This window comes from Phyllobates terribilis, unplaced genomic scaffold (genome assembly GCF_046119375.1).
Source record: "Phyllobates terribilis strain yellow unplaced genomic scaffold, ASM4611937v1 Scaffold_1__5_contigs__length_1240528914, whole genome shotgun sequence".
NCBI lineage: Eukaryota > Metazoa > Chordata > Amphibia > Anura > Dendrobatidae > Phyllobates > Phyllobates terribilis.
The window spans coordinates 859,537,188-859,554,542 of NW_027362761.1; the positions used below are offsets into that span (position 1 = coordinate 859,537,188).

At 43.9% G+C, this 17,355-nt stretch overlaps 1 protein-coding gene across 1 annotated transcript; it reads right to left on the bottom strand.

Annotated features, from left to right (window-relative positions):
* Positions 1-701: 701 nt before the first annotated feature.
* Positions 702-15,058, bottom strand: LOC141158432 (histone H2A.Z-like). The gene is made up of 5 exons (XM_073645377.1): positions 14,984-15,058; positions 9,060-9,137; positions 4,875-4,988; positions 1,318-1,447; positions 702-763 (listed from the first exon to the last, which is right to left on the bottom strand). The coding sequence occupies exons 1-5, from the start codon at positions 15,056-15,058 to the stop codon at positions 702-704; spliced, it is 459 nt and encodes a 152-aa protein (XP_073501478.1).
* Between the last annotated feature and the right edge of the window lie 2,297 nt (positions 15,059-17,355).

Genomic DNA, 17,355 nt, shown 5'->3' on the forward strand with positions numbered 1-17,355 from the left:
ATTTTTAATAGTAATATAAATTTTTAATAGTAAACACTCCATGAGCCATCAAGTACTGAGCAGTAGGAGAAGGTGGTGCTGCCGTTACTAGACTACAGCCCATGCTCGGTGCTGTTACAGCACTAAACATAGCTGGACCTCTGTTTAATTCTGAACAGCGTGTGCTTATTTTGGGGCCAGTAAATAGTGTCCAATTGGCCTTCAACAGTTAGATGGATACTAGCTACCCCCCACCCCCTATCAAGTGTAAATACTACGTTCACTGAGAAACCCAATAACCTGCCTAGAAGCAAAGGCCTCACCAATCAATTGCCCCGACTGTTGAGAAGTGGTGTGCTATTAGTGATAAGTTGTTTAACAATTTAAGTCCAATTGTGGCTTTATAGTTAATGCAAGTCTTAATTTGCATTCACTCTGGTAAAGTATCAACTTGCAATAAGAAGTCAACCTGTCCCAAGGGATTCCTTAAAAACACATGCCAATAGCAAAAAGGAGTGTTGTCATTTATTTAGAAGTTAGCAAGACATTCATAGATTAAGAAAATAAAAAATTCCAGAGTTTAAAAAATTCCCAGCCATTACAATACAGGACTGGCTTTTCTTATAGTCAAAACTGGTCACAATGCAAATATCAGGCAGCATCTCAGACGGGAACTGAGGTTTCAGAAAAACGGAGTCCACATTCATGTTTGAAGCCTTTAGTTAGATCCCCTTCTGTTGCTCTTTTTTGCTTATCAAGGACTTGTGAATATGAGGAATGACACCTAGAAAGAGGTTTTAAAGAACCACAGTAAATAACTGAACTATACATTTATGTGATGACACCAATAGGTCAGCAAGCACAGTTATGATACAAGTCATTAGGCCAAAATATAATGCAATCGTTTATAGCCTCAAGTTAGTTTTCAAGGGATATTGAAGAGTTTGCCACAGTGTACTCCTCTCTGAATAGGCAATTACTGGGTGGGGGTGACAAGTGACCAGAGCAGTAGTCAAGCATGTGCATTACTGCCCACAAGATATGTATATTGTCAAAAAAAAATATATATGGATCACAGCCTCAGGTTGTGTGTAGTACATCTTCAGACAAGAGCAGCTTATAAAGGATAGGGAAACACAAGTGCATAAAAAATAAATATTCCCCCCCCCCCCCCCCCCCCCCAGACCAAAAATTGTGTAAATGAGCCCTCAGTCAGATGTTTCCCCTCCATTGTATACACATGTCAATTGATTTCCATAATAAGTCAGTCATTGTCAAAGCCAATCCCCATATCAATTAGTTTACAGCAGATCTGACAGTAGCCATCAGCATACTTACCACCACCAGCAATGGTAGCCTTAATGAGGGCATCCAGTTCTTCATCCCCCCTTATGGTGAGCTGCAAGTGACGTGGTGTAATACGCTTCACTTTCAGATCTTTTGAGGCATTTCCTGCCAATTCAAGTACCTTAAAGTGAAGGGGGGGGGGGGGGACCCCAAAAAAACCCACACATAAAATTATGTATATTTTAACTATACAAGTCTAAAAATCATGATTGCTTGTTATGAATTGTGCAAAAATTGTTTATGACTTCTAGAGCTCATGCTACCATTCACCCTGATGGATAAAGTAAATAGGGTATATTTTCTTACCACATTTGGGTACAGAAAGACACTTGCCCTAAAACTACCCTCCCCCCCTCCCTTTTCCATGGAATGAGTGAACTTGTGGATCAGTTAAGGTCCAACAGCTGGGGCCTGCACTGATCAGAGCACTTTGATACACCCACGCCCCCCCCCCCCCCCAAGAATGGGGCAGCAGCGCACATGCCTGACCACAGCTCCATTCATTTTCTATGGGGCTGCCAAGTGCTGTACTTTGCTTTCCAAGCAAACCCCAAAGGAAATGAATAGAGTAGTGGTCAGGCGTGTTCACTGCTGCCCCATTTCAGCAGGATAAAGTATACATTTTGCCAGTGGTGCAGCCCCAGTCGATCGGTAAGTGATCACTTGTTTTCACTGGAGAACCCCTTTATTCAAAATGTATTGGTGTTGTGTGTACTCTGAATGGAAGATTTGTGGAATCTGCTACATTAGTAGTTACACTGCACAGCAAATGCCCTTGGTAGCCAGAAGCCCTTGTTATAGCAGAAGATGGAGTCCCTCAAGTTTAAAGACCCCATCTATGCTATACAAGTTTGACAGTTACTTTAGGTGAAAATAACAGCAAGCTGAAATGTTCCTTCTTGTATCAATAGCGTGTCCTTGCCAAGAAGATAACGTGTCCTCCCTGGCCAGATGTTTCTTCTTGCAGCAACAATGTATTCTTGTAAGAAGATAATGTGGCCTTGCTAACCAGATACGTCTAATTAAATATTTTAAAGCATACAGAAACTAGCTTTTTTGCTTGTTCAGCTAAACTGTATAATCGAACCATATATGGTAAATCCGTTTCCTGCCTTCAGGGTGTATATTAGCCCTGTGTTTTGTAATAAAGTTTAGAGCATGTTTAAGACACAAACATCCTGTCCTGTGTCTCATTCTCTCCGATATCGTAATCCAAAGGATACAAGACCCAAAATGCAGTGACGACACCCTCTATGACTAAGGCTATGTGCCCACGTTGCATTTATGAAGCAGAAAATTTCTGCTGCATAAATGCAAGTCCTCTCCCGGAAAAACGCATGTGGAATTCTGCACGCGTTTATCGCGCATTTATCACGCGTTTTCCACATGCGGAATTGCCTTGCGCTTTTTATGCATTGGACAAAGGCAATTCCGCTTGCGGAAACGCAAAATTAAATGACATGCTGCAGATTTTTGAACGCGGCATAAACGCTGCGGAAAAATCCGCAGCATGTGCATAGAACTTGCGGAATCCCATTGGGGACCATGGGGTGCGGATATACATGCGTTTTTCAAGCGTTTACGCTGCGGAAATTCCGCAGCATATACGCTTGAAAAATGCTACGTGGGCACACAGCCTTAAAGTCAGGAGGAATAAAGTTACTTTCCTCCCAGTAGACACACAGCTTTCAAACACTATAAACCTGGCAGAGTAACCCCATATCTGCAGGTTAGTAGAGTTTAGGGACATGACAGGTTCTTTTAATGAGGGTTTTGTGTGCTGGAGTAATATGCACCCAAGTCGTTAAGAGGTGTACACCACTTAATGAATTAGGCACACCTGAAAGCTGCAGTGTGCCTTTTCCAGAAGTGTTACTCCAGTCAGAAACTGGAGTAATTTTACGAGTTTGTTAGCCCTGCCTATTTTGGCAAAGCTAGCCAGGACTGGTATGAAGACAGACGTGTGGAATTTTTTACATTAATGTTAAGTTGCACAAAAAAAAAAAAAAACCCACACCTCTCAGAATGCTCCCCGGCAGCATCCTGTGCTTCATGCCCGGCATCTTCCTCCCTGACAGGCTCGTGCTGCATGATGGATCCCTCCAGCTTCATTGCCATTTTCCTCCTGTCAGCAGTGGAGCTGGAGGGATTGCTCCCTGCCGCACAGGATGAAGGCAATCTGACCATGGGCCCCACGGAGGAGGCCAGATTGCCATCAGCTACACTGAAATGACCCTCCGGGCAGCCATGTTAACCAGGGGCCCCATGCGTCCTGCTCAGTGGCCTGCTGAGGACCATGGCCCACTGGAGAATTCTCTGGTGTCCCAATCTGACCCTGCTGTACATGCTTAAGCTTCCAATTGCTGTTCTGTACTGGCTTCAGATAAGAGTTCTGTCTATCTTTACATTGAGCTTGGGCTCCCCCTAATGGCATAGCTTCTTATAGCTTGTTTATGAATTTGGTTTCGGCTAGTGTTTTTAATGGTTTAAACAATTTGATAAAGACTTATATGTGGTTTTCAATATAATGGCTTTTTGACCAGTGATTTTGTAGGTTGTTGTTACTGATAGGGAAGTGCCTTATAATGCATTGGCTCTAGGCAAGTGAGATTAATTGTATGTGAGACAAGTAGAAAGTCTGGAGCAGGAATTCCAGAGAGTCAGCACTAGAGAAGATGAGGACTGGCCATACTGGCATCCTGAGAATTTAAAAAAAAAAAAAAAAAAAAAAAAACACCCCCCCCCCCCGAGGGTTGAGTAAAGGCTTTTTGCTAAACAAGACTGTAGAGGTGAAGTAGTGAGGAACAGTGGAGACAGGACAAGTCGAGAGAGTAAAGCAGAAAGGAGAATAGAGAAACGATGCATTTTCTAGTCTTTCCTTTGAGTTGTAAGGGAAACTTCATAAGACTGTCCACCATCTCCTGTATATATTCTCTACCAAGCTCCCATTCAGTGAAATACATACTATATATATTTATTATATTTTTTAAAAATTGTGGCCCGTTTCATTGAGCTGTCAAACATCTGGTACTGGCAAACCAGCAACATCAGTTACATGTGGCCTGCATAGTAATAGCACAAGTCCACACACCCAGGACCTCCATGTAACGTGACGGGGCATAGAGACGAGTACCTTTCCCACGGCTACTGCCCCAAATTTAAGGCTGCGTGCCCACGTAGCGTTTTTCAAGCGTTTACGCTGCGGAATTTCTGCAGCGTAAACGCTTGTTAAACGCTAGGTAATCCGCTCCCCATGGTCCCCAAGGGGATTCCGCAAGTTCTATGCCCACGCTGCAGATCTTTCCGCAGCGTTTATGCTGCATTCAAAAATCCGCAGCATGTTCATTAATTTTGCGTTTCCGCAAGCGGAATTGCCTTGTGCAATGCATTAAAAACGCAAGGCAATTCCGCATGTGGTAAACGCGCGATAAATGCGCAATAAACGCATGTGGAATTCCGCATGCGTTTTTCCGGGAGAGGACATACGGAAATGAAGCAGAGATTTTCTGCTTCATTTCCGCAACGTGGGCACATAGCCTAAGGCTTACCTCAGCAGTGAGATACTCCAGGATTGCTGCTGTGTAAACTGCAGCTGTTCCACCAACACGGCCATGATTGGTAGTTCTGTTTTTCAGAAGACGATGGATACGACCCACTGGAAACTAAAGACCAGAAGTTTCTAACAGATGCTTAGGAAAGAATAGACAAATCCTAACAGCAAGTAATCCTTAGAGCTTGGGAAGGGAGTATATGGCATGTGTGTGATTGAGTGCCTTTACCATCTAAAAAGGTGAGGGTTGACACACACACTTTTCCCCTTAACTATTATGGCACATGCCAAGACAAAAGTTAAAAACAGGTATTTGAGCAAAACCCCCAGTGGACACCGGCTAGAAGCCCCCTCCCCTCTAAAATTCAAAGAGGAGGTTTTATGCTTCATGAAAGATAGATAATCATTCACCCATCCACAACATTTCAGCTCCTGACATTAGAGCTGCTCAAGTAGCTTACAGTGAAAATGCAGAATACACATGGTAGCAATTAAGTGTTAATTATATGTAATTGGCCATGTGTGCATATAAATATATTTAAGTCATGAAAATTGCAGCATCATGATTTACAGATCACAGCCACAATTGCTGCCAAATATATCAGCCATGAGGTCAGCTAGATTTAGATTCTATTGTGCAATGGCTGTACAACCCAAGCGCCACTCACCCAAGACAGGCCAGTAACTGCTTGTCTGGCTTTATCTTTTTCCGGGAGTCAAACACTTGAACGGGTGATTGAGAACACTGTTGTTCACCTGACCTTGCCACCCTAGTGTTGGAACTTTACCCTTACACCAGACTGCTGTGACAGTCATGCCTATGAAAAGCTGTTAGTTGCAGATACACTGCTTTTGTAGACTAGGGTGCTGTTGACTAGCCCAGAGGAATGGGGATGACTCAGTACCCGGGCTTTTAGGGATGTCGCAGTGGTCGGCTCCCGAGCCCGTACCCTGGGCCGCTCCTTTAAGAGGGTTGGTGCTTTGTTAAGTTATTAAAAGAGTTTGTGATGCCACCTGTGGCTTCTGGTGAAGGGTCACCAGTGCTGCGCAGTCCACTGAGGCTGGTGATAAGGTAGCTGGATGGTATAGCTCCCCACAGGTGGAGCTAGGCCTCAGGGCAGTGTATGAACGGGGAAAGCAGGACGAAGAGACCCCACCGGGTCGGAGCAAGAACAGGGACAGACACTATAGTCACTTCAGTTCCTTTTACTGATGGAAATTTGGGTACTCCTCAGAGCACTGTAGGGTGAAGGGTGTATGTCCGGATCCTCCCCAATGAGCAGGTTTTGGGCCTCTTGTTTATTGACTCTGCGTAGCAAGTTTCTGACCTGCCTGGAGCTAGGCCTAACTTTGTCTCTGTCCTGCGCTGGCTGACATTGTGGTAGGGCCTTTCCTTGGAGTACACGCTCCTGACTTACGGGGCCTGTGTGTCTCCTGGCTCTTTTACGTATCAGCACTTTAGCGATCCTGGGACTTGTAGTTCTCCAGGGATTCCGGTTTATCTTACTGGGTTGTGGAGATCCCGGTAAGCTTCGGACCCGGTGTCCGGTAACTGCTTCTTCTTCGGGGTGAGCTAGTTAAGCTCCTCTGCCCCCTATGAACTAACCCTCTACTCGCCTTCGGCCTACTCGGGCCCTCAATAGGCTACTCACACTAACGGCAGCTTGCCACGCTTCACCGATCTTATGGCGCCAGCACACCTCAAGCTCACCTCTCTGAGCTACACGGAGTCTTGATCTGGATAAGCTCCACTGCAGGATAGCAATTGCAGGAGCTGGAACAGGCTTTTGTCCTCTGAGGTAACTCCTCTCAGGCTGTACTGGACTCACTGCTAAACCAGATTGAACTAGACTGACTAACTGCTGCCTGGCTCCACCTTCCCTTTTATATCCCTAATGGGCTCCCTCAGGTGGTCTGAGGTGGAAGGTGGAGATGTGTGAATGGTTATGGGGGCCTCTTGTGGAGGAATCCTTCAATACACCCTTCTAGGATTTGTGATACCAAGCACAGCTGGGCTTCACACTGAAGGAAAGGGGCAGAGTTTTGACAAATGATTGACAGAAGTTAGCAACATGTATGATTCAAAGGGAGACTCACTTCAATTACCAGGGAGTCACCATTGGGGGTGGGTTCAACTGATCTAGGACCACACAGCAACTAGATGAGGGATAACGGTCTAAATCACACTCTTAAGTTAGTTAAGAAAATCCTTTTACAAGTCATCCATATATAAAAGCTACTTCATGGATAATTTCCCAGCCCCTCACGTCACTTGTCCAGTCCATGCCTCATCTTCAGATTGGGGATTCAGCATGAACAAACTTCACACTGGGTCCAGACTTCATGGTTTGACTAGACTGTTGAGGGATCTGTACATGCTCACAATGCAAAAGGTCAAGAGTCTAGGGTTGAGCGAGTATGTTCTGTCTGAGTATGCTCAGGCCGAGCTCCCGTGTGCATGATTTGCGACTGTTTGACAGCTTTATTACATGGGAGGAATGTGTAAGAAATAGACATTCCTCACATGTAATAAGGCTAAGTGCCCACGATGCAGAAATGCTGCATATTTTTTACACTTCTGCCTGGCAGGAAAGACGCATGCGGATTTTAAATGCGGTTTTCCCGCCAGGTAGAAGAGTTTGTGAAGTGTCTTTGCATGCATTTCTGCATGCGGGTTATCAAGCGCTTTTCCAAGCGATTTTAGCATCACTTGGAAAAGTGCTTGACAACTTGTTCACACTATAAATCCATGCAACCGGCATGGATTTATAGTAGTGTGACCAAGTTAGTTAAAAAAAATAAATAAAAAAAATAAAGTTTATACTCCCCTTCTGATGTCTTCCCGGTGTCTTGCACTGCTTGCGGGGGTGTGAAGGACCTGCGGTGACGTCATTGAGCCATGTGATGGTCACATGACCCAGTGACATCATGGCAGGTCCTTCACATCAATGCGAACATTGCAAGACACCGGACAGACATCAGAAGGGGAGTATAAACTTTATTTTTCATTTTAAATTTTTTTTTTTACAGTTTCTATGGTACCCAGGTCTGGATGAGAGTCTTCTCTCCTCCAGACTTGGGTACCATCCGCACATTGAACCGTGTGATATCCGCATGTGCAAATGCAGTGATGCGGATGTCACGCGGTCCAATGCAAGTCAATTGCGGCAATTATGCTGCGTGTCCGCAAAATTAATGGACATGCTGCGGATTTTTGAGCGCAGCATAAACGCTGTGGAAAAATCCGCAGCATGGGCATTAAAAGTGCGGCTTGTCATTGGGGACAATGGGGGGGCGGATTACCAAGCATTTATGCTGCGGAAATTCCGCAGCATAAACGCTTGTAAAACACTACGTGGGCACCCAGCCTAAAGCTGTCAGACAGTCGCAAATCATGCACACTGGAGCGATTCAACCATATCACCGAGCAGCTATAAATACTCAGAGCTCGGCCCGAGCATACTCGGCGAAAGGGTTAATAGAACATACTCGCTCAACACTAGACAGCTTGGGCTGTGATCCTTGCAGGTGCATTCATGGAGCACCACGGACTAGTCAGACACGCAAGGCCGGGTCTAGTGCAAGAAGCAGGAGAGTACTAGGATAAATAAATACACACCACATGTTTATTATGCTCTAGGGTCTGGAGAGAACTCAGACCATAAGGGACATTCAATTTAGGGGTGAATCAAATTTTTCAGGAAAATCTGCACAAAGAGGCAGGCTTCAGTTTTTTACTTGATCTGGCCAGCTCTATTACATATGTGCAGAGAACTGGGCAATCACCTAGAACCTTCTGATCACTGGCCATCATATTGGTACTCTGTGGCTGTGCTTCATAGGAGATTGATTTTCAATATACATATTGCAATACAAGCGATAAGACGATCACAGGGTCAAGTTCTTTAAGATAACACTCCCCTCTAATGAAACTATTGGCGCATCCATAAGTGTACCGACCTAGACCAGTGTTGGGGTAAAACATTCCCCCACCCATACACCATGAATGGCGCAAAAAACCACACCATACACCCACAAAATGCTCATGCGCGAAAAAGTGCCATAAAAAGATTAAATTCAAGAACAGCGTTAAAGTTAACCCTGTCACTGACAACTACCATTTAGACCTCTCAATCTTACAGTTATTGTAAAAAAAAAAAAAAGGTGGTTAACCATTGCTTACCTGCAGTCCTGCTCTTGAAGAGCGGGTAACAGAAGTCGCTTTAGATTTGCCACAATCTTTACCAGCTATGCCACCAGCCTGTAAAGTGAGGAGTTGATGGCTATTGGAGAGCCTGTACATTTAGATGTATTGTTAATAGGAAAAAAAAAAAAAAAAAAAAAAAAAGTGCACAATTACATGGGAACAATTGCTACTAGCTCCATACAGCAATGTTTAACTACCTAGAAATCTGTGCATTAACATAGTATCACCTCTACCAGCTCCCAGAGGAGGCCGACTACAGACAACTCTGATATCATGGGCCAGGTCTGCAGAGGCTGAGGTCTTATGGACTACAGCCACTGGTTTGGGGACATGTTCACATACATCTAGTCCTATACACAGAATAGGTGAGACAAGTGATGGGATCACAAGAAAGGGAACAGGGACTACCAAAAACCCCTTCGTCTGGATAGTGTATTCCTAAGCATTACACATAAGCTATTGATTTCTATGGGTGCCTTGTAATGCCTTCTGAAAACAAAAGCCTTCATCCACCAAAAAACAGAACTGATTTCCATGTGATCCATTTGGGCTTGTGAGAAATACAGGCCACAAGGTGTCCTAAATGTATATGTAGACTGAAGTACCTACATCACTATTCTGCATAGGAAACTAATTCACAAAAAAAAAAAACAAAAAAAAAAAAACCAGTACTCTAATCCAGTCCAGGGTCCAAACTTACCACGATAGGAGTGCCCACCTTCCACAAACCCCTGATTTAGAGTAGACAGTCCGGGCACTGGTACTATTAACACAACTAGGAACTCAAGCTCAGAAATGGACCAGAGGCAGAGGTCTTCTGTATACGTGGAGAATGAAAAGAATAGAAATGGACAGGGTTACACCATAAAGCAACTTGACGAGGCAATTTAAGCTTACCACCTATACAATAAAGGACTAAAGTCAGATATACATCACAAATCAGTACACCTTATAGCATCAAAAGATAAATTACTAAAATGGGGGTAAAAGAACACTCCTTCAGTAATACAGAAACCAAGGCCATGATCACAAGCACATATATTATGACTATCCCTGAACTCCAGAGGCCAATAACAGCAATCATAAAGTGGCACCCAGCCCCCAGGTGGCACCAGTACAGCACCCAGCACCTGCTTCACCCTCTCTTGATCTACTACAAATGAGCCTTTCAGTGTTAGGTGTCTGTATAAATGAGTCTTCTCCTATCAGAGCAGTCTTCACACCTGCTACATAATTATATCAAATCAGTAACCACCCAATGGGACGTGTCCTGCCTGGGGTGAGTGCAATAAACTATCACACCTAATCTTATATAGGAGCCTGATAAGAGTTGTAGTAAGAAATAATGAGGAGGTGAATAGGAAGGAATATGGCCACATTCACACGCTCAGTATTTTACATCAGTAGTTGTAAGCCAAATCCAGGGGTGGGTGCTAAATACACAAGTGGTGACGTGTTTCTATTATACTTTTCCTCTGACTGTTCCACTCCTGGTTTTGGCTTACATATACTGATGTAAGATACTGAACGTGTGAACGTGGCCTAATGTGCATCTCAAAAGTATACAATGGACTAAGAGCATATAGCAGTTGCTCACACCTGAGCTGAAGACATCCAGCATATATATAAAGCATTTATCACGAAACATTAGAAATAAATATATTGATATTAGACAAGGTCAAACAAGTGGTTCAGTGCTCCTCCTAGTGACAAAGAGGTGAATACAACGCTAGACACAAACTAAGGCCTTATTCAGATGTGCGTTTTTTCACATATGTGTTCTATTCGTGGTTTTCAAGGATGGAACCCATTATAATCTGTGGGGCTGTTCATATGTCCATGTTTTTTTGAAGAACGTCACTTTTTTAGCAGCGTCATGGATGAAAATCACCTGTAAAAGTCTATGTGTCCGTGAAAATCACAGACAGCACACAGATGACATCAGTGTGCCGTCCGTGTGCTGTCCATGATTAACATTGTAATGGTTAGGAATTGGATCACTTATGAAACCCTGATGGTAAAAATTGACACATTGATGAAACTCATCCAAAAAAACTGATGAATCTCGGACCAGTTTTGCGCACATAAAAAATCACGGACGTCTGAATGAGGCAAATACAGCAACAACAATAAGTCTATTTTATTATCAACGTAAAAAACATATGCATATAATAAAGATAATAATCAACCCATAAAATATTCATATAAATACACAATATAAGCCACTCTCCATCAGTCATAATACAGTCCGTAGATTCCTCAAGACTGGTGAAGCGCAGAATCACTCTATGTCAGTTTTGGAGAAGTAGAAGGCACACACCAGTTAATGAATTCTGCACCTCTCCTAAGTAGTGTGCGTCTCCGTGCACTGCACCAGAAATGCTACTCCAGTCACTGGCACTTTTGATGAATTTGACGGACAAGCCTCACCCTCGCCACAGTCATTCGGTGGAGCTGACTCAAACTGGCGTGAGAATTTCAAAAGTTGCTAAATGTTTGCACAGCTCCATATTGCCCAAAAATTTAGCGAATTTTCAAAGCTGTTACACTGCCTTTGATGAATCAGCCCTATAGTGCACTAACCCCCTGCATAAAAAGTGACACAAAAAAATAAATGAATTAAATAATATATATACACTGCTCAAAAAAATAAAGGGAACACTCAAATAACACATCCTAGATCTGAATGAATGAAATATTCTCATTGAAAACTTTGTTCTGTACAAAGTTGAATGTGCTGACAACAAAATCACACAAAAATCATCAATGGAAATCAAATTTATTAACCAATGGAGGCCTGGATTTGGAGTCACCCCCAAAATTAAAGTGGAAAAACACACTTTAAAAAAAACTAAAGTGGAAAAACTACACTATCCAACTTTGATGTAATGTCCTTAAAACAAGTCAAAATGAGGCTCAGTATTGTGTGTGGCCACCACATGCCAGTATGACCTCCCTACAACGCCTGGGCATGCTCCTGATGAGGTTGCGGATGGTCTCCTGTGGGATCTCCTCCCAGACCTGGACTAAAGCATCCGCCAACTCCTGGACAGTCTGTGGTGGATGGAGCGAGACATGATGTCACAGATGTGCTCAATCGGATTCAGGTCTGGGGAACGGGCGGGCCAGTCCATAGCGTCAATGCCTTCATTTTGCAGGAACTGCTGACACACTCCAGCCACATACGGTCTGGCACTGTCCTGCATTAGGAGGAACCCAGGGCCAACCGCACCAGCATATGGTCTCACAAGGGGTCTGAGGATCTCATCTCGGTACCTAATGGCAGTCAGGCTACCTCTGGCGAGCACATGGAGGGATGTGCGGCCCTCCAAATAAATGCCACCCCACACCATTACTGGCCCACTGCCAAACCGGTCATGCTGAAGGATGTTGCAGGTAGAAGATCGCTCTCCACGGCGTGTCACGTCTGTCACATGTGCTCAGTGTGAACCTGCTTTCATCTGTGAAGAGCACAGGGCGCCAGTGGCAACTTTGCCAATCCTGGTGTTCTGTGGAAAAAAGCCAAGCGTCCTGCATGGTGTTGGGCTGTGAGCACAACCCCCATCTGTGGACATCGGGCCCTCATACCACCCTCGTGGAGTTGGTTTCTCACCGTTTGTGCAGACACATGCACATTTGTGGCCTGCTGGAGGTCATTTTGCAGGGCTCTGGCAGTGCTCCTCCTGTTCGTCCTTGCACAAAGGCAGAGGTAGCGGTCCTGCTGCTGGGTTGTTGCCCTCCTATGGCTCCCTCCACATCTCCTGGTGTACTGGCCTGTCTCTTGGTAGCGCCTCCAGCCTCTGGACACTACACTGACAGACACAGCAAACCTTCTTGCCACAGCTCGCGTTGATGTGCCATCCTGGATGAGCTGCACTACCTGAGCAACTTCTGTGGGTTGTAGAGCCCGTCTCAAGCTACCATGAGTGTCAAAGCACAACCAACATTCAAGTGACCAAAACATCAGCCAGAAAGCATTGGTATTGAGATGTGGTCTGTGGTCCCCACCTGCAGAACAACTCCTTTATTGAGCGTGTCTTGATAATTGCCAATAATTTCCATCTATTGTCTATTCCATTTGCACAACAGCATGTGAAATTGATTGTCAATCAGTGCTGCTTCCTAAGTGGACAGTTTGATTTCACAGAAGTTTGATTTACTTGGAGTTATATTCTGCTGTTTAAGTGTTCCCTTTATTTTTTTGAGCAGTGTATATATAATATATATATATATATATATATATGTGTATATATATATATATATATATATATATATATATATATATATATAAATCAATATGAAGTGAAGAATAATTAATTTAGAGTCACTTTATTAATTGTGACTCTAGGGCATAGAGTCCTCTTATCAAATATAGTCATAGGATCGGTAAGGGTCTGACCGCTGGGATCCCTAGTGATTCCGAGAACGGGCATAACCTCCTCTCCATTTATTGTCTATAAGACTGCTGGAGAAAGCCAAGCGCTGTACTGAGCTATTACCGGCAGTCCCATAGACAATGAATGGACAGGAAACTGAGCATCTACATCTCAGCTCCACTCAAGATGGGACTAGTGATGAACGAACACTAAAATGCTCAGGTGCTCATTACTCATGTCGAGGAAATCGTAATGCTTGCATGCTCGACCTGAGTAACGAGTATAATGGAAGTCAGTGGGAAACTTGAGCATTTTTCCAGGGGACCCCTCGAAGGTCTGGTTGGGTTGTAAAACTTGGTCAAATCGATGGAAACAGTGCTAAAATGGCATGGGGCAGACCCCTGGTAGCATCTCTGACTTCCAGCTCACTGCTGTGAACAATGTTATCAGAGTATTAAGCAACTTCTACGGACTGACAATAAAACATACCAAAACAAAGCTAAAATGGATTTTCTTGGAAAAAAATGTTAAGAAACATTGTTTCCAGGATAATGACTTGTATATAAGGCAAAATAAATAAGAGAAAAAAATGCTCCTACACAGCTTGGGCTATGTTCACACATAGTGTTTTTGCTGCGTTTTTGCACGTTTGCGTTGCTTTCTGCGGTGAAAAATACATTCACCAGTAAATGTAATTTTAACATTTTAATAACTTATCTGGCCATGTGGTGTGTGAGATATGATCAGGCACATCCTTTTCCATTTATGAAGGAGGGACTCTGAAACTCCCATTTTTCTTTTTTCAGGGCCAACAGGCGGCCCTCACTATTTGTAGAGGGTCATCAGGCGGCCCTCATTATTTGTAGAGGGCCAACAGGCAGCCCTTACTATTGTTAGAGGGCCAGCACTCAACATTTTTAGATTGCCAGCAGCCGGATATGCTTTGCATATTCGTATATTGGTACTGCAATATACTGTATCCATCAGAGGTGGTAACAATGTCTTCTTAGTATATATTATGTACAGTTTGAAAGTTGGAGGGCCAGCAGGTGGCCCTCACAGTTTATAGAATGCTAGCAGGCAGCCTTCACTATTTTTAGAGGGCCAGCTGGCTTCTTGTGGACAGATGAGACTAAGATAGAGCTTTTTGTTAAAGCACATCATTCAACTGTTTACTGTAAATGGAATGAGACCTACAAATAAAAGAACACAGTACTTACGGTCAAATATGGTGGAGGGGCGTGGCTTAGCTATGGTGGTGTGAGGAAGCTTCCTGACAGAGCTCTGCATACCCAGGCATTTATATCAGCTCTAATCTATGATTATCCCCTCCAAGATGTCCAGAAGAAAGAGATCTGAGTCCTGTGAACCCCCATCCACTGCTGGACCCAGAAGAAATGCTGGTAATTCCTCGCTGGCCCGCATGTTTCAGAACAACAAGCCAGGCGCGGCCTTGCAGCATGGCGCAGTAATGGCGCCGGATCCTCCGGAGCAGAGAACAACATATGCTGAAGCCTTACTTACCAAAGGTGAGGAGAGAAGTGGAGATGGCTTTCCCGCGCTGGTTTCGGGCTCCCCTGTGGTCACAGGGACTTCCATTCATCTGGTCCCTGGCATAGCGTGGAGGGTGGTGAGTCTGACAGGCTGCGCAGCCATAATGGCGCCAAAGCTTCCCCTGATATCTCTGGAGACATAACTCTACCTACTAGACAGGACCTGGATGACTTGATCTCTAGAGTGGAAGCTACTTACTGCTATTAGAAGTGACCTAGAATCCTTATCTACAAGAACTGTGTCTATTGAAGAGAATACTGCCTCCTTGTCAGAGAGGGTCCTATCCCTTGAAAAAATATTTCTCAGTCTCAATCTCACATACAGTCTCTCACAATGTTGTTAGATGACCAGGAGAACAGAGGGAGATGAAGCAAAATCCGTCTTATTAAAGGGATCCATGAAAGTTTAAACTCTGAAAATCTTTTGCAATATGTAACTTCTATTTTCAACCAAATTACCCAGAGACCCCTTGAGGCTACATATACTATTGATAAAATACACTGGGTCTCCCGCCAGGTCCTCCTGGACTCCATTAACCCTCGTGATGTCTTGTGCAGATTGCATTATTTTCCTGATAAGGAGGCTATACTTAGACACGCTTGGTCTTTTGGAAGAAGTTCAATGGAGGGAGCTGAAATTCGTTTATTTCCTGACATTTACAGCCGCACTCTATATATGAGGAGACAACTCCAACCCCTCCTTCTTAAGATTAAAGACAGTGGGGCCACATACCGCTGGGCGCATCCCTTTCACCTTATTGTTAAGAAAAATGGCTCATTTTACTTCTTGAAAAAAATGGAGGACCTTGATGGGTTATTTAAATTCCTGGGAATCTCTCCTGTTTCTATCCCCAGTTGGCTTATCACAGACACCTTCAACTTCTCCAACGGAGGAAGCGGAAATATCTTCAGCACTCTACACCTATTCCAGATATCCAAAGATCTGAAGAAGACTCCTCAAGAGATGTGTCCCCCTACCACTAGTTATTACCCAAGGCGGGACTGTTGGTGAACTAATGATCTCCCCCTACCACTAGTTATTACCCAAGGCGGGACTGTTGGTGAACTAATGACCTGTTTTTTCTTTACAGGACTGTTTCGCCTTAAGTACCTCCCTTATAATCAGGGAGATTTGCTGTGGAGATGTGCTGTGGGCTCTATGGTAGGGCTGCCCCCATCACTTGTACTCTTACATCTTACCATTCTTGGGGGTGATGCCTACCCACCCCCTTAAAAGGTGATTTCAGTCATACAGATCCTATTGAATTCTAGGGTGAATGGATCTTTGAGTCTACCTGATGAGTACTATCGATCATTCTCAAGCTATCTCAAGGCTTAAGACCTCTTAATGTATAGCCATTTTTCCTGTTATTGCTGCTTATATTATCTTTATAAGTTATCTAACAATATCACTTTTGAAGTTGCCCTCAATAATAGATATATCACTGCTGTGCAGTTACCCACTGTTTTCTTATAACTAAGCCCATATCTCTTCATCGCTGTATGTTAAGTTAGACAAGCTCAGTCTGGATCTACCCCTCCTATTATTCACTTGGCCTGTTTTACTAGATCTCGGAACATCCCATTTCTCATGTTACTAAGATGTGTGCCTCCCTCCTTCTTTTTTGGATGGGGGGATGCTTAGTTTAGCTTAATTCGGTTAGACCACTGTTTATACTTCATGTCTATGCCTGGGTATGTGTGGCTCCTCCCCATGGTTTTCTGCATTTCCTCCATACCCTACCTTTTAAAGTACTTTCCCCTTCCGGACTTTTGCCCGGATCTAGCATTTCAGATTGCTCTCTAAACCCCTTCGCCTCTTATCATTCTTTCTCTCCTCTTCCTTTCACAGTGTGTTTTCCTGCTCCTTCCTCCCTGATCTGATCCCTCTGTATCTTCTCTCCCTTTTCCCACCCTTCTGAAAACCACTTTCTACCGACCGTATATCTTACTCTCAAGTAATAAAAACAGATCTAAAGCTTGGTTCAATAAACGTGAAAGGCCTACACAGTCCGGGGAAAAGATCCATCTTGACAAATCTTCTGAGCAGGGCGCATGTCCATGTGGCCTTTCTTCAGGAGACTCATTTGGGAAACCATTTAAACTCTCGAGCCATTGGTACCCACATGTATACCATAGTTATTCGCCAGATACCAAATCTCGTGGGACTAGCCTTCTGATTTCTCACGCATTACCATGGGAGTTTTTGGAGTCACGCGTAGATGTAAAGGGTAGAATGTTGCTGGTTAAGGGCAAAATTGCCTTACATGTTTTTACATTTGCCTCGCTTTACCTCCCGAATGTAGGTCAGATATCAGCTTTAACGGAATTCTTGGAGCTGGT